Here is a 25,477-nt window from a genome sequence, read left to right on the forward strand (position 1 = left end):
TTTGACTCAACATAATTTCAAAATCCCATAATGCACACAATTGTTATGGGTATCTCAGGAGCATCTTGCTCTGTATCTGCAATATATCACAATATTGCGGTGTAAGAAACTAAAACATACCACTTCCCACTAGTTTTGCCTTTTTCAACAGACTAGTAGCATTAATGCTGAGTTTAATTTGTTCCACTGTCTTGTTAGCAGCACCTGCAAACATAGACCAGAGTCAACTGTTACTGGGGAAAACAACATCAGGGCACATAGGGACTTGTTCACACATTAAAATATTTAAATAAAGGCTTAGAAGTTTCATTGCTTGTTGTTTATTTTAAAATCATGAAATGGCTTGATAAAACCATAACAAGCAAATTTGTTGAATTGATATCCCCTGCCATTATGCTTCTGGACACAAAAGTGTTATATTTGACACTCAAAAAAGCTTTTTTCAAGATACAAAGGGCCATAACTCCGTTATTATCAGATGGTGAACAATGCCATTTGGCGTGCATTATCCTCTTATCAATATATATACTCATACCAAGTTTCAATGAAATCCGCCAAAGCACTTCCAAGATATGGCTCCGGACGGACGGAAAGACGGACAACGCCAAAACAATATCCCTACGCCAATGGCGGGGGATAAAAAAATACTTAACTGAGAGAAGCTTGAAAATGTTCCCTTACATTTTGTTAAGAGAGCAAAATAATAATTATAACAAGTGTTGTGAAAATATATTCTTGTATTTCCTTATTTTCCTACAACCAATTTTTAATATTTCCTGAAGAAAAAAGAGCAAGCAGAATTCTCAGGCAACTTAATGGTTCAGATGTTAGGTTGTTCTATATTTGGTGTTCCTATATTTAAACACTTGATGATGGAAAAGGAAAGGTGACATTTAAATGCCAAAGATTTTTCTCCCTTTGTTTTATTGCAAACTTTCATTAAATGTGTATTTTGATGATATTGTTCTACATAATTATCTGTCTACAAGAAATGCAAGTGAGGAGCATTCCGACAGCTTGACTACAGTGACATGCTCCTGAACAAGCTTACAGTAAGTGTCCCATAGCACTGACGTGATTATGGAAGTAAATTCATCTTGGAAGCATTATTTTTTACAGTTGAAAAGCTGATCTGAGAAGACTACACAAATTGTTTAAAATCTATGTCAAAGAAAAACAGAGTAATACATTGGGATTTTCTTTTTTCTAGTGAGATTTTGATAAATAATATATATTAAGCTTCATCAAAAAAATTTTTTTAAACAAGAGCACTGCATAACGGGTGCCAACGCTCGGCTGCGAGTGCAGTTTTGAATAAATGAAAGCTTGTCAGAATTTTTTCTTTTAGAGGTCACAGTGACCTTAACCTTTGACCTAGTGACCCCAAAATGGGTGTGGCATGTAGAAGTCATCAAGGTGCATCTACATCTGAAGTTTCAAAGTTGTAGATGGAAGCACTTTGATTTTAGAGCCAATGTAAAGGTTTTAGCAGGACGCCGACGTCAGACGTCGGACGGCGAGCTGGCTATGACAATACATTGGGTTTTCTCCGAAAACAGCCAAGCTAACTAGAAAAGTACCACAGAAACCATGGCCTCCACAACACATGTTTGGACAAATAAGATCCACTTTATATTCAACAGTGAAACAAGAGGGCCTGAAAGGCCCAAAGTCGCTCACCTAAGATAACAAGATATGATTGGGACAAATCTTCTGACCAAGTTTCATGAAGATTGGAAAATAAATGTGGCCTCAAGAGTGTTAACAAGGTTTTACTAAAGCCATATAAGGGAAAATGCCCCGCCCCTGGCAGCCATGTTTTTCAACCAACCGGCATCATTTTTGAACTTATCCAAGATATTATCGGGATGAATCTTCTGACCAAGTTTCATGAAGATAGGACAGTAAATGTGGCCTCTAGATTGTTAACACAATTTTACTATAGCCATATAAGGAAAAATGCTCCGCCACTTGGAAGCCATCTTTTTCAAGCAAACATAATTACACTGTAACTCCAATATAACGCGCTCCGTTATAACGCTGAATCCAATATAACGCGGAGGGTGCTTGGATCCCATTTTTTCTCCAACCTTCCATTTGATTTCTGATTCAAATCCGTATTATGCAACTTCATGTATTTTCAGACAATTCAAAGATGGCGGCAATCACATGTTGATTGCTTTATTCAACCGTTCGTTGAACCGATTATTATCACCTGGAGGTTAAACAACACCGACAGCTAATTGGTGTTAATCTATTGTGTAATGTCAATAAAGGTGTGAAAATCTCGCGTGTCAGTGTTTATTACATGCATTCCTCATCAGAGCGGTTCAGTGCGATAATTTCCATAAGTTAAGTGCAAGCGGGATGGTTATACAATTAAAGTAATTCAAAACGATTGAAACATTCTTACTTTGATATGGTTGCAGTTTGACTATATTAAATGAGCGGCTGTGAAATATACTGCCTACTGTATAAAACAACTTTTTCAGTCATTTCATTATCATTCTAGTATTATGTCATTTAATCTTTCAGTTCGTGTATAACAAATTAAATAATGCAGACGATTTATTTACATGCGAACGCAGTGAACCGGTAATTGTTAACAGAGTTTCACTTTCATTTTCGCGCGGTATCAGAAAGTCCCCGGGAAACACGTTTTTTGCATGCGTATGACGCAATAAAACAATTTTTTGTACATGAGTCGTATTGCATTCAATCTAAATTTAAAGTCGCTCATCCAATGAAAGCTCTGCCCCATAATGCACTGTACTCTTAACACTTCTGAAAATGGCATATATGCGTACTGTTGTGTTTACGAATTTCTTAAACATAGTTCGTCATTAATGTTCAAGATTATTATTTTTTAAGTGATGTAGCAATTTTATTGGATTATCGGATAAATGTGCACATAAGAAAAGCGGTATGTATACTGTTATCGATACGATTCGGTTTATATGCATGTATTTGAGTCAACACAGCATGGCAATATACATGACCTATATTATAGGCTATTCTATACCTGTTTTTTTTATAGCGCCCTGCAGTAAATGAGCTCAAAACCTATAACGCGGATCCGTCATAACGCTGTTTCGCGGCTTGGACCCCATTGACCGCGCTATATTGGAGTTACAGTGTATTTTCAAAATCATCCAAGATATCATTGAGACCTATCTTCTGACCAAATTTCATGAAGATTGGACAATAAATGTGACCTCTAGAGTGTAAACACGGTTTTACTATAGCCATATATGGAAAAATGCCCCGCCCCTGGTGACCATGTTTTTAAAGCAACCAAAACCATTTTCTAACTCATCCAAGATATCATTGGGACAAATCTTCTGACCAAGTTTCATGATGATCGGAAAATAAATGTGACCTCTAGAGTGTTAACAAGGTTTTACTATAGCCATATAAGGAAAAATGCCCCGCCCCCGTGGTGGCCATGTTATTCAACCAACCGTCATCATTTTTGAACTCGTCCAAGATATCATTGACACCAATCTTCTGACCAAATTTCATGAAGATTGGACTATAAATGTGGCCTCTAGAGTGTTAACAAGATTTTACTAAAGCCATATAAGGAAAAATGCCCCGCCCCTTGGCAGCCATGTTTTTCAAGCAAAGCTACCAATTTCGAACTCATCCAAGATATCATTAATACAAATCTTCTGACCAAGTTCCATGAAGATCGGAAAATAAATGTGGCCTCTAGAGTGTTAACAAGGTTTTACTATAGCCATATAAGGAAAAATGCCCCGCCCCCTGGCGGCCATGTTTTTCAACCAACCTGCATCACTTTCGAACTCGTGCAAGATATTATTGGGATGAATCTTCTGACCAAGTTTCATAAAGATTGGACTATAAATGTGGCCTTTAGAGTGTTAACAAGATTTTACTATAGCCATATATAGCCATATAAGGAAAAGTGCCCCGCCCCTTGGCAGCCATGTTTTTGAAGCAAAGGTTACCATTTTCGAACTCATCCAAGATATCATTGAAACCAATCTTCTGACCAAATTTCATGAAGATCGGAAAATAAATGTGGCTTCTAGAGTGTTAACAAAATTAGGTTTTACTATAGCCATATAAGGAAAAATGCCCCGCCCCCTGGCGGCCATGTTTTTCAACCAACCGGCATCACTTTCGAACTCATGCAAGATATTATTGGGATGAATCTTCTGACCAAGTTTCATAAAGATTGGACTATAAATGTGGCCTTTAGAGTGTTAACAAGATTTTACTATAGCCATATATAGCCATATAAGGAAAAGTGCCCCGCCCCTTGGCAGCCATGTTTTTGAAGCAAAGGTTACCATTTCTGAACTCATCCAAGATATCATTGGGACAAATCTTCTGAGCAAGTTTCATGAAGATCGGAAAATAAATGTGGCTTCTAGAGTGTTAACAAAATTAGGTTTTACTATAGCCATATAAGGAAAAATGCCCCGCCCCCTGGCGGCCATGTTTTTCAATCAACCGACATCATTTTCGAACTCGTCCAAGATATCATTGGGATAAATCTTCTGACCAAGTTTCATGAAGATCGGACAATAAATGTGGCCTCTAGAGTGTTAACAAGATTTTGCTATAGCCATATAAAGCCATAAAAGGAAAAATGCCCCACCCCTTGGCAGCCATGTTTTTCAAGCAAACGTTATCATTTTCGAACTCATCCAAGATATCATTGAAACCAATCTTCTGACCAAATTTCATGAAGATTGGACAATAAATGTGGCCTCTAGAGATTTAACAAGGCAAATATTTACGTCGCACAACGGACAACGGACAACTGACAAAAGGCGATCACAAAAGCTCACCATGAGCACGTTGTGCTCAGGTGAGCTAAAATCAGACAAAATTTCTGATAAAACTGGTTGCAGAAACAAGAAGTTTCAGTAAACTAAATTTTTGTGACTATATATTTGATTATAAAGTGGAAACAAGGGACAAAATTGTCACAAAACCAGGTTTTCATTGTGAAAAAAAAATCTGATAAAGAGAGAAAACTCAAACTGAACTTTTGAAATGAACAAACAAAATAAACCCCCTTTGTAAGTTTGTTTTAAAAAAAAATCTATTTTTAGTCGTGGCGACCTTGACATTGGAGATATTGACGTGATTCTTTCGTGCGACACACCGTCCCATGATGGTGAACAAATGTGCCAAATGATTTTAAAATCTCACGATGAATGACATAGTTATGGCCAGGACAAGCTCATTTATGGCCATTTTTGACCTTTGAACTCAAAGTGTGACCTTGACCTTGGAGATATCGACATAATTATTTCGCGCGACACACCGTCCAATGATGGTGAACAAATGTGCCAAATGATTTTAAAATCTGACAATGAACGACATAGTTATGGCCCGGACAAGCTTGTTCCGCCCGCCCGCCAGCCAGCCCGCCAGCCAGCCAGCCAGCCAGCCAGCCCGCCCGCATTCCCCAATCTAATAACCAGTTTTTTCCTTCGGAAAACCTGGTTAAAAAAGACCATGGCCATAATTCAGCCACAAAAGGCTCAAGTGGAAATTCCTTCCTGTACAGTAATTCAAACATTAAGGTCATACAACTGTGAAAGTTTGAGCAAAATCTGGAAAGCAGAAAAAGAGGTGTTGAGTGCACACAAATCTAGAGATTATATGAGTCACGTTCTGAGAATATTGGGCTTAATTCATGTGCGTAAAGTGTTGTCCCATATTAGCCTGTGCAGTCTGCACAGGCTAATCAGGGGCGACACTTTCGGCTTTTATGACATTTTTCAAAATGAAGTCTCTTCTTAGAAAAAATACAATTTAGGCGGAAAGTGTCATCCCTGATTAGCCTGTTCGGACTGCACAGACTAATCTGGAACGACACTTTACCCACATGCATTATGCCCAGTTTTTTCAGATCATGACTGATATCTTCTATAGCAGACAAACAGACTACGTTCCATAATTCTGCCCAAACTGATCGCTGCCAAATTTCCTTCCAAAACCATTATCTACATATTAAGGTCATTCAGCCATGGAAGTTTAAGCAAGATCCATCTCAGCCAAAATTCCTTCCAGTACAATCATCTACACATTAAGGTCATTCAGCTGTAGAAGTTTGAGGATGATCCACCCAGCCATTACAGAGGAGTTGAAAATACAAGCTTTAAGAGGCATGTAAGGATGAACATACTGGAAAGTGAAAAACTTAAAGGGGCCTTTTCACGTTTTGGTAAATTGAAAAAATTAAACAAGAGATGTGTTTGTCAGAAACACAATGCCCCCTAATGCGCCGCTTTTTTTTTTTTGGCCTTTGACCTTGAAGGATGACCTTGACCCAGGGCTTGCACTAAGCGGCGGACGGCCGTGTATTACGCCCGATAATTGTTTCTATACGCCGATAACAAAACCCCATGACGTCCACTGTACTTCCTTAAAATTGGTCATACGTCGAAAATAGCAACCCGTGACGTAACTTGTCTATTAAAATAACACTTCAATCAACACTGCTTTCTGCCGACTCAATGTGGTTACACAATACACCCCCCCCCCCCCCCCGCGGATCGCAAATTGACCGTTACAAAGCAGTCGCTTAATATTGGTAGCTGTAACAACACACTCGTGCCTCTTTGCGCGTGGCGTATGTTGTCTAATGATTAGGAGATAACTGCTGGTTTTGGGCACGGTAAAAGAAAGACAGCAAAAAATAATTAAAGAAAAACAAAACTGATCAAAGTTTAATTAATTACATAGATTCACTACCGTATTACTATTAGGTCCCGCGAGTCATCTCAGTTTGTTAATTCACCGATAATTACGAGTAATAACCATCTTATATAAACTGGAATCACAGTTCATTTTCTATACTAACAAGTCATTTTACTAGTCAGAAACATTCAGAAAACACATTTCCTGGATAAGATTTAAATTATCCTAGTAAAATTAAATTGCTACGTCATGACCTTCGACATTGCAAATGGTTGACCTATTGTACCATTCAACCCGCATTCAGTTCAAAGCTGGCGATTCAAATTACAAGTAATGTTGGTTCAATAATGGAGAAAACATTAAATGGATTTAACAAACATTTGATAAGGTTTGTTAACAGATAACAACATGGAAAGTTTGAATTATTTAAGTTGAACTGGTGAGGCATTTATTAAGTGTACATATTTCGGACATGTATAGTATTCGGATAAACAGTAATTGATATACTAGATGCTCCATCATGACCAATCATTAAGATTGTGTTTTGTTGCAAATGCAGTCATAGGGATGAGGATAATAAAATGACAATAAATATGTGATGAAAAGGTGCAACTGCACATATCTCAAATTACTTAAATGTGTTGAATGACTTAAATGTGTTATGATTAAGTAGATTTTAACGAGAATTTATTGTTTTAGAATGAACATAGTAAAATGATAGAAATAATAAAAGTTTTGAAATGAACATGTATTGTCTTTTAAGTCGATATTGATTGCACAAACTTATACCCTGATTTTCCAAACTTCTCCCTATTTTTAAAGCCTAGGGTAGTCTCCGCCTTGTTGTATGATATATCTAGTTACTTTTACAGAATTATAGTGACCCAAAATGGATGGGAAGAGTTTGTGATCATTTACGCAGTTGACATTCCATTAACATCAATATTAAAGTTGTTTGGACTTCCAACATTTTTGAGTGGGACTTCCATAAGTAAAGGGAAGGAAGTCAGGACTTCCAAAATTTATTTCTTAGTGCAAGCCCTGCGGCTTGACCTTTCACCACTCATAATGTGCAGCTCCATGAGATACAAATGCATGCCAAATTACAAGTTGCTATGTTCAATATATCAAAAGTTATTGCAAAACTTTACTGTAAGGTTAAAGTTTTGGGACATATTGACAGAATGACAGACAGACAGGCCAAATACGATATGCCCCTGATCATTCGATCCGGGGGCATAAAAAGTTATGAAAAATTATGTTTGTTATTTTTTGAACTTTGACCTTGAAGGTTGACCTTGACCATTTACCACTCAAAATGTGCAGCTCCATGAGAAGTATGTAAGAGATTGAATGGAGAAAGGAAAAATATTTTTTTAATTTTTGACCTTTGACCTTGAAGGATGACCTTGACATTGACCTTTCACCTCTCAAAATATGCAGCTCCACCAGATACACATGCATGCCAAATATGAAGTTGCTGTGTTCAAAATTAAAAAAAGTTATGAAAATTTATGTTTTTTATATTTTACCTTTGACCTTCAAGGTTGACCTTGACCTTTCACCACTCAAAATGTGCAGCTCCACAAGAAGTTAGTAAGAGAATGAATAGAGAAATTAATTAATTTTTTATTTTTGACCTTTGACCTTGAAGGATGACCTTGACCTTTCACCACTCAAAATGTGCAGCTCCACGAGATACACATGCATGCCAAATATGAAGTTGCTGTGTTCAATATTACACGAGGGCCTCGCTCACCTGAGAGGAGTCGGTTTATTCAATCTTTACCAAACGTCAAACTTGACCTAGATATTGTCCAGACAAACATCCTGGTCAAGTTTCATCATTATTGAACCAAAACTCTGGCATATGGAGTGATTTTGTTTTTGTAAGATTTGACCTGGAGACCTATTTTTTGAGTTGACCCCCCTTACCAAACATCAAACTTTGCTTACAAAAATAAATATTATGATCAAGATTCATAAAATCTGAAACTTTCATGATGATTGGGCACAAATTGTGACTTCTAGAGTGTTTACAAGGTTTCTCTATTGCCAAATAAGGAAAACTGCCCCCCCCCCGGCAGCCATATTATTCAACTGACCATAACCATTTCGAACTCAACTCTCATATCAAGGAAACAAATGTTCTGACCAAGTTTCATGAAAATTGGGCCAAAAATGTGACTTCTAGAGTGTTCACATGTTTTCACTATATACATATAGAGAAAAATGCCCTGCCCACTGGTGGCCATGTTTTTCAACGGACCAGAACCACTTTTGAACTCAACCAACATATCATTAAGACAAACATTTTGACAAAGTTACATGAAGATTGGGCATGAAATGTGACTTCTACAGTGTTTACAAGTTTTTTCTTTTTTTGACCTAGTGACCTAGTTTTTGACCCGGCACGACCCAGTTTCGAACTCTACAGAGATTTCATTGGGACAAAGCTTCTAACCAAGTTTCATCAAGATCGGACAATAAATGTGGCCTCTAGAGTGTTTACGAACAAATGTGGATGGACGGATGACGGACAAAGACCGGTCACAAAAGCTCACCTGAGCAATCAGGTGAGCTAAAAAAAGTTATGATTAAACTTTTAACGAAGGTTAAAGTTTTAGGAAAGAAAAATACAATGATATTTGACCTTTGACCTTGAAGGATGACCTTGACTTTTCACCACTCAAAATGAGCAGCTCCATGAGATACACATGCATGGTACATATGAAGTTGGTATGTTCAATATTGCAAAAGTTATCAAACTTTAACCAAGGTTAAAGTTTTGGACAGACAGACAGACAGACAGACAGACAGACAGACAGACAGACAGACAGACAGACAGACAGACAGACAGACAGACAGACAGACAGACAACAGACAGACAGACAGACAGACAGACAGACAGACAGACAGACAGACAGACAGACAGACAGACAGACAGACAGACAGACAGACAGACAGACAGACAGACAGACAGACAGACAGACAGACAGGACAAAAACAATATACCCCGATCTATTGATCCGGGGGCATAAAAAAGGTGTTTCAGATTCGCAAATTTTCTTTTTAGTTACAATGTATGATATTTGTGAGGAAACAGTTATACTGAACATTTAACATGCTCTAAAATATCCATTATATGCATCTTTTGATGATTTGAAAACCTGAAAATTATAAAGCATTGCAACGCAAAACGATTGAAAAATTTGGAAAAGTTCTGTTGTTTTCGTTATATTTTGTGAAACTACGAGGATTGCTTATATAAAGCAAAAAATACATTCCCTCATAGCTTGAGCACAGATGGCCGAGTGGTCTAAGCGGAAGACTTTTACATCCAAGAATCCAGGGGTCAGTGGTTCGAGCCCAGTTGACGTTTACTTTTTTTTTCTTTTTTTAATTGTATTCTTGTTTTTTTTACTGGAGACTTTTTGGTCTTATGTTTAAATTTATCAATAACAAGAGCTGTCACCATATGATGACTTATGCCCCCTATAAACGCTTGATAGAAGTTATGAGCTTTTTTCGAAACCTAAACGCAGATTTTGAAACCTAAACGCGGACCCTAAGTTCAAGGTCAAGGTCACAGGGGTCAAAATTTGTGTGCGTATGGAAAGGCCTTGTCCATATACACATGCATGCCAAATATGAAATTGGTATCTGAAGAACATAGAAGTAATGGGCATTTTTCGAAACCTAAACGCAAAGTGTGACGAACAGACGGACGGACAGTCCAATCACTATATATGCCCTCCTTCGGGGGCATAAAAAGCATTTAATGAGAAACTTCAATGCATGCCAAAATCTGTGAAAAGGCCCCTTTAATGTCTCCCACTCCAAGGGGTCCAAAAAAGTAAAGATAAGTTGGAGAGACAAAATCAGAAATCGATGGTTCCATTAAAATTTCTTGTCTTTAAAAGAGATAAAAATACTGTGGCATAAACGCATCTATACATGTACATACCTTGAATTTCAGGTAAAACTTTATTCAGACCTTCGTCAATAACCTTCTTCTGTGCTTGTTCAACTACTTCCTGAATTTATATAACGAGTAAAATTGTAACAAAAGTAACAAATCAAGCCCTGAAAATATGGCCTTGTCACAAAAGTATGACATTAGATAGAACCAAAAAGAAAAAACTTTATTTAATTTAATGCTTAGTGATAAAATATTGATATTGTAAAATATTGAAAATTATTTATTTTTATTCACAAAAACAATGAATTTCCATTTTGTGATAGTGTTGTTATTTACATAAACTTTGGTGGTTTGTAGTCAAAGGTGCACTCTGTTGAGTAAGGTCAAGTCAGGCAATAAATAAGATTAATTGTGTAATGCTCAAACAATTTTAATACAATGCTGCATACAATGCATATATTTTAGAATTTCAAATTGCAAGTTTCATAATTTTATTAGAACAAGAGCACCGCATAACGGGTGCCACGCTCAGCTGCGAAAGCTTGTCAGACTTTTTGATTTTTTTTAGAGGTCACAGTGACCTTGACCTTTAACATAGTGACTCAAAATGGGTGTGGCGTGTAGAACTCATCAAGGTGCATCTACATATGAAGTTTCAAAGTTGTTGGTGGAAGCACTTAGATTTTAGAGCAAATGTAAAGGTTTTAGCACGACGCCGGCGGACGACGAGAAGGCTATGACAATACCTCGGGTTTTCGGAAAACAGCCTCGCTAAAAACTGATAATACTTCAGTAGTGTCATTCACGAATGTCTTCACTCCCTGAAGACTGTTGTCCAGTCTACCCAGCATGCCAGAGTTTTCGTCAGTCAGTGACCGATGGAGCAGCTCTCCCCCCAGAAAGGTAATCACCCCACCCACGCTGAAACATAAAGCAAAATGAAAGCACAACATACATGAGCTAATTCTGGTAAAAATTGGCTAAATACACATGCGTTAAGTGTAGGCCCAAATCAGACTGTGCAGTCAACACAGGCATATCAGGGTGGACACTTTGAAAATAAAATGGAATTATGCTAAGAAGAGACTCTCTTAAAAAACAACAACCATAAAAGTGGAAAGTGTTGTACTTGATAAACCTGTGTGGACTGCACAGGCTAATCTAGGATGACACTTCAGGCACAATCATTTAGCCCAGTTTTCACAGAACAAGGCTCAAATGAGAAATTAGTATCAATAATTAGACCGGAAATAGCTTATTGCTTAAAAGGACCAGGTTTATGACATTTTATTTGTTAGTTTTTAGCGGCCGACTAAATTTACAGAGCATATTTTGCAAATCAGTATGTGCTTAGAAGCCTTAGCTATGGTAAGAACTGCAACTCACTATGCTAGGAACGATAACCGCTGCCTGTCTGCACTGCAGACGACAAATGCTTCTGCTCTTCTTCTGCAGTGAGTGTATATACCAGCTTGTAAGATGGCTAGTGTTTATCATTGAAATCTGTACATATTGGCTGCTTTCAGGGAAAACGGGGCTTAATGCATGTCAAATAAGATTAGCCTGTGCACACTGGTTAGCCTGTGCAATGCGCACAAGCTAATCAAGAACGACAACAGCGGACAACTTCAGTGCCTTCAGCGCTTTGATTTCTCCATGCAATGTGTTGTTTATCTGTGTTTATATTTTTTAGCATGGCTTGTTTGGTTTATACCAAATGTTTGCTACTATTTTTTGCATTTTGATATGAAGAACAAAACTTTTCTGATATGCCCTAGCTTGATGTTCCAAAAATAAGAACTTGTTTATTTCTATATTAATGGATCTCAGTTTTCTCCATTAACAAACATACATTCAGAAATGTTGTTTTTCATTAATCTAACTTGTATTCATTTCACACACCATATCAACAACCCTATAATATTGCAAATCAATTCAACTAAACACACCCATATCAACCATAAGTGTGCACAATGTGATATCAATGATAAGATCATGTACATAAAAGTAGTAGACAGCTACAATGTATGCTGTTATCTATAGCAAGATTTCTAGCTAGCTCAATCCTTCCTGGTTGGAATGTTAAACATGGTGACATAATACTTTAATTGCATGACGGTAACTGCTTAACAGCACATACTTTCACTGTGAAAGAAATTCAGATCACCTACATAGTCATTATATTGTCAAAGCCAAGCTGTTCCCTATGCACAACTTTATAATTATCACAAGGAACAAAGAATGCAAAATCGAATGTTATGGATTGACTATGGTAGTGTCGTACACTTAATGAGACTTAATTGTGTCTAGTGACAGACATGATCTCCATGTTAAATCCAGAATACCCCATCTAATTCACTACAGGGGTATACCCACACTCATATTTAGAGAGTATCAATCACAATTTGTAACTTATATCGGTAATACTTAACCTTAATAGAAATTAATGGTTTGGTAAGAAGGTTCAATTCCTTGGCATCTCTCTGCAACTTGTGAATGTAAGAAGTAGTTAATTATTACATTTTAATATAGGGTTTTGTGTTATTCGTTCTAATTTCAAGTTGTAGGATTGAATTTTAAGAAAAAAAATGAGACAGCCTTGTATTTGATATGTTTTCTTGGTTGTTTGATTTAAATTTCTTACCCTATACAACTGTACAGTAGAATTGAAATAACTCGAGCTGGCGATTTCTCGAAAACTGGCGATCACTCGAGCATTAAAGGATGTCCCTAACATTTTCCTTTAATTTCTATATAAAAATACCCACAATAACTCAAACATGCGATTTTCGATAACTCGAGGATGTGTGCTGGTCCCTGAAATGTATTTCACACATAATTAACTGGCAATTATTCGAAGACACCTTCTTGTCTGGTCGGTGCTAAAAATATTAGAGTTGTGAAAACAGCGCAATCAAGCAGACAAAATACGCTTGATTAGGTGTGAAGTTAGTTGCAGTTTGAGAAACACTGCAAATTGTCATCCTTTGAGATGCAGACAAAAAGCTACACAGTTTTAATAATAATTAAATAATTACCAACAATCGATAATTATGATAAAATATATGGCATACATGCCATACGTCCCGGATTGTCCGGGACAGTCCCGGAAATGAAGAACTTGTCCCGCTGTCCCGGAAATCTGTCAAATGTCCCGGAATTTACAAAATCCATATATACATGTACCTTATCTTAGGCTTCATTGCACCTCGAATCTGTGTATATCTGCAGCGTCTCCATGACAATGCCTACCCGAATAGGCAGACTACGCTACGTGTCAAAATCGATCAATTAACAGGGGTCCTGTTATCATATCGATTGTCTCACGTTCGCGGTCAAACCGAAAAGGCGGCATTGTTTAATGTGGTTGTTAATTGACTTTAATCTACTACGTCATTATTTCCCGCTGCGTAAGGGCAAAGGATAGTTGTTCACACATCTGAAGTCCAACATCGCTGAGTAAAAAATTAAAAGCAGTTCGCACGTTTAACTAACAAAGAAGTTGAGTAAAAAAGTAAGCATATAAAAACTGAATTGATTTGAGTTGACGATCTAACGGTACTGTATTGTTGTATTTTTTATTATATAAATGTTATAAATGAATAAAGGCGTATCAACAACTATGCGTTACACAGAACGCTTACACTGAAAACACGTGGCTGGTATCTAGTAACGGAAGTAGTAATGTTTAATTTGACGTTAATAGATCAAGTGTATTTCGGATAGGCTTTCGAACTTTTGCAATTAACGATGCGAAACAAAAAAAAACGTACCAAAAATGCATATGTCTATAAATATCGCTATATTTTATACATGTCCCGGAAAATCGGCAAAAGTCCCGGACAATTTAACTCAATGTCCCGGAATTGGTCTGAAAAATTATGGCATGTATGTATATGGTATAAAAGAGAGCGAAGCAGATAATACATCGGACTCTGTGTAGTGATCATGTTGTATTTCCAGGGTTTTTTTCATGCGCATGTACGTACCTTGTGTGCTAATAAAGTGTTTGTGATCAGAAGTTAAGCATCACCAACCGAATTAATGAAAAAAGTAAAACCTTGGATTACTCCAAAACCTGGGAAACCTTCGGAAAACCTGGTTAATAAAAGTTTGAGGAGAATGGCCGCAATAATAATTTCAAGAGCACCGCTAACACAAGTAATGATGGTGACCAGGATGGGAATCAAACCAGCAATCCTCAGATAGTGTAGCTCTACCAACTGAGCTAGCCAGCATAACATTTCTCATCAATTAAACACTTAATACTACATGTCAGTTTCTTATTTTCCATGCAATCAATCATACAAATGAAATTAACATGCAACTTTAAAGACACCAAAAATCTATGTGTTTCAGTCATATAAAGAAATATCTTTTAAAAAAGGCATTTGGCCCATATCCTCATTAAAAATACAGGTTGAAAATGTGTACAAATTTAAAGATTTAAATAGACAACAAAAGTTTTTGTGTTTTCAATTTTTAGTTGCTTATTTATAAAAATGTGTGTTATGTAGTATAGTGCATATTTATCTATACACTTTTTATTTAGTGTTTTTTATAGTTTAAAGATTAATACATAGTACTTATCACATTTCATATGCTTCTTTATACACTTATTTATGCTGGTATTTGCAGTATATAAGATTCCTTACATATAGATACATTTATATGTACCATAGGTTTCCACATATAGCGCGCAGTGTTTTACCTCTAAAATTCAAATTAAAAAGCTGGTGCACGCTATACATTGATACAACGCTATCCTGGCTGCTAAATTGGTAAAAAATATGTTGTGTAATCGTAAATAATCAAAATGACCGCCATGTTTTTTTCCAGAAAACTACCACCCTATAATCGTACAGACTGAGGGGCCATTGTCGAAACAACAAGAAGTCGCTACTGGTAGATATGAACGCGGTAGAAGAAGTTTTGGTAAAAAATAAATTTGTTTGAATAAACTTGCGGACATTTCTTTGTTTGTGTTTTTACACTTCTTTATTGATGAATTCCGATGGGGATTGTTGTCGACATTCCGGAGAGCAGGCAAGGGTAGGTGCGAACGAGGTCTTTTTTGCGGGTAACGGTAGGTGTGAAAGAGGGTCATTTTGCACTTCGTAATTGGCAGATGTTATTGAGTAATATGTGCCACAACTTGTTAAGACGCTACTTGACATTTGAGACACTAATTGACACTTGAGAACGTGAAGATATGCAATTGCATTTTGTGTGTATAAATATTGAACGTTCAACAGTGGTGTACCTCAACAACTGTATCCCTGTCTCCCATGCGACATTCAAATTTAACGGTAACGCCCATGCTTTCCCCGAGGAAAAATCACATGATTTCCACTAATTCTTATTTTCTCACGTTTTTCACAAAATTCACGTGGACTGTTAATCTTTTGCTAGAAAATTACAAAATTGTCAGAAAAGTATAGTGCTATGCAACCCATGCTCCTAATCATAATGACGCTTCCTATTTTGAATGCTTAATTAAGCTTTCCAATGCCCCGGATTATTGGATTGTGCAATAATAAAATGGCGGCCATTTTCGGTCTGATTTGGTGGTTTTATTGTCTTTAAATATTTTTTTCTCCATTTTTGCATTTAAAAAACAGCCTGCGCGCTATACACGGGAGCGCGCTATACGTGGAAACCTATGGTATATTCAAACTGCACACTGAAGATAAAAATAACACTACATCAGATCATATTTTATGCGTTCCCACATTGCATATCATGAATTTAATATTAGTTTGTTTTTTCGCGATTTTAATAAATGGTACATTTGTATCTCATGGCATATTTTACAAGAAAAAAGCAAATTTGTTGAATTGATATCCCCCGCCAATATGCTTCAGGACACAAAAGTATTATATTTGACACTCATAAAAGCATTTCTTCAAGATACAAAGGGACATTACTCCGTTATTAACAGATGGTGTACAATGTTATTTGGCTACATCACCCTCTTATCCATATATATACTCATACCAAGTTTCAACAAGAGCACCGCCTTGCGGGTGCAGACCGCTCATCTATTTTCTTTTCAAAGGTGAAGGGACTCTCATTTTCAATCACAAAGGAGGGAGGGGTGGAGTGAAGAGGGGTTTATAGTGTGGGGTTGTGGACATTTATTACATTATCTTCCAAAAAAGCGAAAACAAGGGACAAAATTGTCACAAAACCAGGTTTTCATTGTGAAAAAAAAATCTGATAAAGGGAGAAAACTCAAACTGAACTTTTGAAATGACCAAAAAAAATTAACCCCCTTTGTAATTTTTTTTTTTTTTTAAATCTATTTTTAGTCGTGGCGACCTTGACATTGGAGATATTGACGTGATTCTTTCGTGGGACACACCGTCCCATGATGGTGAACAAATGTGCCAAATGATTTTAAAATCTCACAATGAATGACATAGTTATGGCCAGGACAAGCTCATTTATGGCCATTTTTGACCTTTGAACTCAAAGTGTGACCTTGACCTTGGAGATATCGACGTAATTATTTCGCGCGACACACCGTCCAATGATGGTGAACAAATGTGCCAAATGATTTTAAAATCTGACGATGAACGACATAGTTATGGCTCGGACAAGCTCATTTATGGCCATTTTTGACCTTTGAACTCAAAGTGTGACCTTGACCTTGGAGATATCGACGTAATTATTTTGCGCGACACACCGTCCAATGATGGTGAACAAATGTGCCAAATGATTTTAAAATCTGACAATGAACGACATAGTTATGGCCCGGACAAGCTTATTCCGCCAGCCCGCCAGCCAGCCAGCCCGCCAGCCAGCCAGCCAGCCAGCCCGCCCGCATTAGCCAATCTAATAACCAGTTTTTTCCTTTGGAAAACCTGGTTAAAAAAAAAAAAAAATAGGGGGCGGGGGGAGGGGGGGGGGGGGTGGGGGGGGGGTGGGGGGTGGCGGGGGCGATGGGGGGGGGGGGTATTTTTTGGGTGCGATGGTTGGACGGTATTTCAAACATAACCGTTTAAAAAAAAAAATGGGGGGGGGGGGGGGTTATTTTGTGATGGGGGTGGTGGTAATTTGTGAGATGAGATTAAAAAAAAAAAAAAAAAAAAAAAATCAAAAAAAAAAATTGGGGGGGGGGTGGGGTGGGGGGGTGGGGTGGGGGTATAGTGTGAGGGTGTGGTGGTCATTTGTGAGATGATCTTAAAAAAAAAAAAAAAAAAAAAATTAGGGGGGGGGGGAGGGCGGAGGGGGGGAGGGGGGAGGAGGGCACGGGGGATGGTTTGGGTGGAGTCTATTGTGGTATGTCAGGTAAGAGTAGTTTCGTCAAAGTATCAATCAAATCTAATCATAAATAAAGAAGTTATGGCAATTTTAGCAAAATTTAATAATTTGACCTTGAGAGTCAAGGTCATTCAAAGGTCAAGGTAAAATTCAACTTGCCAGGTACAGTAACCTCATGATAGCATGAAAGTATTTGAAGTTTGAAAGCAATAGCCTTGATACTTAAGAAGTAAAGTGGATCGAAACACAAAATTTAACCATATATTAAAAGTTACTAAGTCAAAAAAGGGCCATAATTCCGTAACAATGACAACCAGAGTTATGCAACTTGTCCTTTTACTGTACCCTTAGTTTGTGAGTGTTCCAAGTATGAAAGCAATATCTATGATACTTTAGGGGTAGAGTGGACCAAAACATAAATCTTATCCAAATTTTCAATTTTCTAAGTATAAAGGGCCCATAATTCCGTCCAAATGCCAGTCAGAGTTACATAACTTTGCCTGCACGGTCCCCTTATGATAGTTCATAAGTGTTGCAAGTATGAAAGCAATAGCTTTGATACTGTAGGAATAAAGTGGACCTAAACACAAAACTTAATCAAATTTTCAATTTTCTAAGTATAAAAAGGACACATAATTCTGTCAAAATGCCAGTCAGAGTTACATTACTTTGCCTGCACAGTCCCCTTATGATAGTTAGTAAGTGTTGCAAGTATGAAAGCAATAGCTTTGATGCTTAAGGAATAAAATGGACCTAAACACAAAACTTAACCAAAATTTTCAATTTTCTAAGTATAAAAAGGGCACATAATTCTGTCAAAATGCACGCCAGAGTTATCTAACTTTGCCTGCCCAGTCCCCTCATGATAGTAAGTAAGTGTACCAAGTTTGAATGCAATAGCATTGATACTTACTGAGAAAAGTGGACCTAAACGCAAAACTTAACCAAAATTTTCAATTTTCTAAGTATAAAAAGGGCACATAATTCTGTCAAAATGCACGCCAGAGTTATCTAACTTTGCCTGCCCAGTCCCCTCATGATAGTAAGTAAGTATACCAAGTTTGAATGCAATAGCATTGATACTTTCTGAGAAAAGTGGACCTAAACGCAAAACTTAACCGGACGCCAACGCCAACGCCGACGCCAAGGTGATGACAATAGCTCATAATTTTTTTTCAAAAAATAGATGAGCTAATAAAATCCCCCAAAGCACTTCCAAGATATGGCTCCGGACACACACAAAAAGCATTTTTTCAAGATACAAAGGGCCATAACTCTGTTATTAACTGATGGTGTACAATGCCATTTGGCGTGCATTAGCCTCTTATCCATATACATACTCATACCAAGTTTCAATGAAATCCGCCAAAGCACTTCCAAGATATGGCTCCAGACGGACGGACAACGCCCAAACAATATCCATCCGCCTATGGTGGGGGATTAAAAGTAACCACAATACCTTTTTGTATACAACTGAAATGACTGTGTCATAAAAGCCAAGAGCTAAATCTTGGTCGCCAATGCTGGTTTACAGGGGCAATTTTCAGATAGGCTGACCGCACACTGAACTTAATATTTCCCAACATGGCATGTTTTACATTTACAGAAAGTCACACAATGTTTGGGCTGGAATACTGACTTCAGCAAAACCCAATTATTTATTATGTTTGTATGTAAATATAAAACAAATACATATTTTTGAGAGTTGATCAGGGTAGGTACATATAACAAAAGGAATAGCACTAATGACACCATAATACAAATATTATAGAGCATATAATGCAATATGAAAATAACTATTAAATGTGGCAATATGAAAATACTTGTTAAATGTACAACAAACTTCCAAGTATAAACACTCTGGGTTATGTAAAAAGAAACACACTCAGTGCATTGATTTGGAGAATGTAGTGTGAAACAGTTGTACCTGTTCATTATTTCTGTACGAGATACAATGGGTTTCCCACTCAATATTTGGCTTACAGCCTTGCAAAAGCGTTGCAAAATCCGGACAATTTTCAGTTTGGCCAATGCAGTAGCAGAATTATGTCCACTGTTTATCAAGGTCAATAAAGGTAAAAAACTGGGTTAGAAAGCTATGCCAAAAAACACAATTAAATAAACTTACAGTATCAGAGTGCTAAACACAGCCACAAGGATGACCAGTGTCCAACGCTTGCAGCTAGCATGGGGCGGGTCTTTCTCCTCCTTGGTACCACCACACTTGTGACAGCAGCAGTGGCAGCAGCAATAGATGAGACCCACTATGGGCATGAACACTATGAATATGATGCCCATGATTATACAGGCAGCAACACCCCCGTATGTCTTGACCACCTTTAATAGATAGACAATTTCCTTGGTCATTGCAGCATTTATTGATAATTGTTGTGCATAAAGTAGATCCTATATTAGCCTATGCAGTCTCCACAAGCTAATAAGGACAACATTTACAGCTTGAGTGGATTTCTTTTCAATGCTGTAAGAAAGTTTCTTCCACACATATATTCACTCTAGGCAGAATGTGTCCTCTCAGGTTAGCCTCTGCAGACTTCACAGGCTAATCTGGCAGGATACTTTACACTAGCTTACATGTAAGCCTGGTTTTACCAGAGTGCCACTCAAATACCTTTTTTATGAAGGCATCATTCCCAAGTAAAATATAATTTTTTTAGTGGATGGGTATTCTCCATCTTGCTTTTGTATACTACTGCAAGATAACAGAATTTACTTTTAAATGCCAGTAAAAACTGAGAAACACAATGACCAGGACCAAGGGTTTGGTGACGTGAGGGTGCTTTATAATGAGAAGTTCATGCAAATTTTGCTGGTTGGTTTTCCAGCATAAATGTTCTATAGATCCTTTGTTTTAAAGTATGCATGTTTTTGAATAAATAATCTTTATACCAGAAATTTAATCTTAAGGACATCTCAGATATAATTTTAAGAGTGTGGCAGTCTTAACATGAGCCTATGAAAGGCCCGTTTGATAAGTCTATCTAGTTATCATTTTGTTTTCCAGCTAATCAAAAGGAGATTTTCTACCAAATTAGATTTAATTTCATGACTTTTAGGTTATGCACAACATGATACAAAGTTCAGTTGCAAAACAAGCAGATTGACAAAAGTGATATGTCAAGTGGGAAATGTCATGATTTACATACCATCAACAAGTATGGTTTTAGACATAATTCACTCAGCAAGTAAAACATACTTCAAAAAACTTATTTTAACACAGTCTGTTGTGGTTCTGCATTACTTTATTTATTTCTAAATATTTATTCAGTGCAGATTTAACTATTATGTAGGCAACCAAACTCTGAAAAACAAGAAAGCTGTCAACAGAGTACTAAACCTTATCCACTTCAAAGATTAGAATTTGACAACTGGAAAATATAGATAAGGTGCAGCTAATAGCATTGCAATCCCTTCGAATAAAGAAACTAATATGAGTCATGTTCTAAGAAAACTGGGCTTAATGCATTTGCGTAAAGTGTCGTCCCAGATTAGCCTGTGCAGTCCACACAGGCTAATCTGGGACGACACTTTCCGCTGTTATGGTATTTTTAGTTTCAAGGAAGTCCCTCCTTACTGAAAATCAAGTTTAGGCGGAACGTGTCGTCCTTGATTAGCCTGTGCGGACTGCACAGGCTAATCTGGGACGACACTTTACGCACATGCATTAAGCTTAGTTTTCTCAGAACATGACTCATATCTCCAAAGCTAACACTGGAATTTTATTGACAATGTATTTTAGCCATAAACAAAGTCAGATTTTGCATATCAAACACACTTGTCCCATTTTACAAATAACTGTTGTGTCAACTAAATTGAAATACATATAGACTATCCACTACTATAAATATAACAAAATGCTGAATATATTTATTCTTATCATAGTAATGGAGCTCTACAGTTCAATGGTTTAAATCTGAAACACTTCAAAAATGCTCCAATATGTGAAGAAGTTCCTTTATGTTGTAAAAAAACAGTCTTCCATTTCCTTGTTTAGAATATTTATAGTTGATATGCTCTGGCATTAAGTACAAAAGGGAAGAAAGGTTTAGCTATCTTCTTTATTTTTAGACATTTTGTACTTAAATTTTGTCTTTCTTTTAGAGAAATAAATATGCTAATTTATTGGCCACGCTGGTCTTCAATGTATTTGTTTCAGATTTTCATATCTATAACTTCTTTACGCAAACTCATAGGTCACATAATTTATATACAGTTTATATATATATGTCAACTTAAAAAATCTTTGTTCTCCGAACGACAAGGTTTACTGTTTTAATAGCATGTGGTCAGACAGTGATACTGTACAAAGATTAATCAAACCATGCCCCTGGCTCAAAACTGGCCATGCCTTTGTGGTCACATGATTTATATAGACTTACATAGTAAATATCTTATCTGAAACTGCAAGCAAGGATCATGGGTTTAAGATCTGATTTGTAATCCTCCTCTAGCAAAATCAAATTGTTCCTCTAGAGTTAAAACTGGCCAAGCCCCAAGGGTCACATATTAACATAAACTTGTTGTGTAAATAACATAAATATTCTTCCATGAACCAAGAATTTCAAAGTTTTTAAATTTGGTGTGAAACATTTGATATAATTACCATAATTACATAAGTTTCCAGACACTCTACATTTTTCGACAACCCCATTTTTAGCCAAATAATTATTTTTCGTCTCTATTTTACCAGAAATCTGCCCTTCTGCACTTATCTGGTGACACTTTTCATTTGTTTTAAAAACAGGATTAAGGTAATACACTGTAACTCCAATATAACGCGCTCCGTTATAACGCTGAATCCAATATAACCCGGAGGATGCTTGGATCCCATTTTTTCTCCAACCTTCCATTTGATTTCTGATTCAAATCCGTAATATGCAACTTCATGTATTTTCAGACAATTCAAAGATGGCGGCAATCACATGTTGATTGCTTTATTCAACCGTCCGTTAAACCGATTATTATCGCCTCGAGGTTAAACAACACCGACAGCTAATTGGTGTTAATCTGTTGTGTAATGTCAATAAAGGTGTGAAAAACTCGCGTGTCAGTGTTTATTACATGTATTCCTCATCAGAGCGGTTCAGTGCGATAATTTCCATAAGTTAAGTGCAAGCGGGATAGTTATACAATTAGTAATTCAAAACGATTGAAACATTCTTACTTTGATATGGTTGCAGTTTGACTATATTAAATGAGCGGCTGTGAAATATACTGCCTACTGTATAAAACAACTTATTCTGTCATTTCATTATCATTCTAGTATTATGTCATTTAATCTTTCAGTTCGTGTATAAGAAATTAAATAATGCAGACGATTTATTTACATGCAAACGCAGTGTACCGGTAATTGTTAACAGAGTTTCACTTTCATTTTCGCGCGGTATCAGAACGTCCCCGGGAAACACGTTTTTTGCATGCGTATGACGCAATGAAACAATTTTTTGTACATGAGTCGTATTGCATTCAATCTAAATTTAAAGTCGCTCGTCCAATGAAAGCTCTGCCCTATAATGCACTGTACTCTTAACACTTCTGAAAATGGCATATATGCGTACTGTTGTGTTTACGAATTTCTTAAACATATATCGTCATTAATGTTCAAGATTATTATTTTTTAAGTGATGTTGCAATTTTATTGGATTATCGGATGAATGTGCACATAAGAAAAGCGGTATGTATACTGTTATCGATACGATTCGGTTTATATGCATGTATATGCGTGAACACAGCATGGCAATATACATGACCTATATTATAGGCTATTCTATACCTGTTTTTTTATAGCGCCCTGCAGTAAATGAGCTCAAAACCTATAACCGGGTTCCGTTGTAACGCTGTTTCGCGGCTTGGACCACATTGACCGCGCTATATTTGAGTTACAGTGTACAAGGGACAAAATTGTCACAAAACCAGGTTCTCAATAACTCAATAACTCTTTATAACTAGAGCTTTGTCACAGACTTGACGTATACCCCCACATGCTGCATCGACACAGAATATTTTGCATGCTGTCTTCACAAAACAAGAGAAGCTATTTTTTGTCGATTTTTAAGAATTATTATGCAATTATCATGTATGGCCATTTTGATTTTTGAACTCAAAGTATGACCTTGACCTTGGAGATATTGACGTTATTCTTTTGTGCAACACACCGTCCAATGATGGTGAACAAATGTGCCAAATGATTTTTAAATCTCACAATGAACGACATAGTTATGGCCCGGACAAGCTCATTTATGGCCAATTTTGACCTTTGAACTCAAAGTGTGACCTTGACCTTGGAGATATCGACGTAATTCTTTCGCGCGACACACTGTCCAATGATGGCGATCTAATGTGCCAAATGATTTTTAAATCTCACAATGAACGACATAGTTATGGCCCGGACAAGCTCATTTATGGCCATTTTTGACCTTTGAACTCAAAGTGTAACCTTGACCTTGGAGATATCGACGTTATTCTTTCGCGCGACACACCGTCCAATGATGGTAAACAAATGTGCCAAATGATTTTAAAATCTCACAATGAACAACATAGTTATGGCCTGGTCATTTATGGCCATTTTTTTACCTTTGAACTCAAAGTGTGACCTTGACCTTGGAGATATCGACGTAAATCTTTCGCGCGACACACCGTCCAATGATGGTGAACAATTGTGCCAAATGATTATAAAATCTCCTAATGAACAACATCGTTATAGCCCGGACAAGCTCATTTATGGCCATTTTTGACCTTTGAACTCAAAGTGTGACCTTGACCTTGGAGATATCGACGTAATTCTTTCGCAGGACACACCGTCCAATGATGGTGAACAAATGTGCCAAATGATAAAAAAAATTCACAATGAACAACATAGTTATGGCCCGGACAAGCTCATTTATGGCCATTTTTGACCTTTGAACTCAAAGTGTGACCTTGACCATGGAGATATCGACGTAAATCTTTCGCGCGACACACCGTCCAATGATGGTGAACAATTGTGCCAAATGATTATAAAATCTCCTAATGAACAACATCGTTATGGCCCGGACAAGCTCATTTATGGCCATTTTTGACCTTTGAACTCAAAGTGTGACCTTGACCTTGGAGATATCGACCTACTTCTTTCGCGGGACACACCGTCCAATGATGGTGAACAAATGTGCCAAATGATTAAAAAATTTCACAATGAACAACATAGTTATGGCCCGGACAAGCTCATTTATGGCCATTTTTGACCTTTGAACTCAAAGTGTGACCTTGACCTTGGAGATATCGACGTAATTCTTTCGCGCGACACAACGTCCAAAGATGGTGAACAAATGTGTCAAATGATTTAAAAATTTCACAATGAACAACATAGTTATGGCCCGGACAAGCTCATTTATGGCCATTTTTGACCTTTGAACTCAAAGTGTGACCTTGACCTTGGAGATATCGACATAATTCTTTCGCGCGACACAACGTCCAATGATGGTGAACAAATGTGCCAAATGATTTTTAAATCTCACAATGAACGACATAGTTATGGTCCTGACAAGCTCATTTATGGCCATTTTTGACCTTTGAACTCAGTGTGACCTTGACCTTGGAGATATCGACGTA

At 37.1% G+C, this 25,477-nt stretch overlaps 1 protein-coding gene across 1 annotated transcript in view; it reads right to left on the bottom strand.

The window, feature by feature from the left end:
• LOC127865832 (prominin-1-A-like) overlaps positions 1-25,477 on the bottom strand; it is a 127,378-nt gene that overhangs the window by 64,879 nt on the left and 37,022 nt on the right. The window contains exons 3-6 of the mRNA XM_052405860.1: positions 20,001-20,209; positions 11,395-11,527; positions 10,652-10,721; positions 121-204 (exon numbers count right to left, since the gene is read on the bottom strand). Coding sequence (XP_052261820.1) covers positions 121-204; positions 10,652-10,721; positions 11,395-11,527; positions 20,001-20,209 — 496 coding nt within the window. The remainder of the gene's footprint in view (positions 1-120; positions 205-10,651; positions 10,722-11,394; positions 11,528-20,000; positions 20,210-25,477) is intronic.

This window comes from Dreissena polymorpha, chromosome 2 (genome assembly GCF_020536995.1).
Source record: "Dreissena polymorpha isolate Duluth1 chromosome 2, UMN_Dpol_1.0, whole genome shotgun sequence".
NCBI classification, from domain to species: Eukaryota; Metazoa; Mollusca; class Bivalvia; order Myida; family Dreissenidae; genus Dreissena; species Dreissena polymorpha.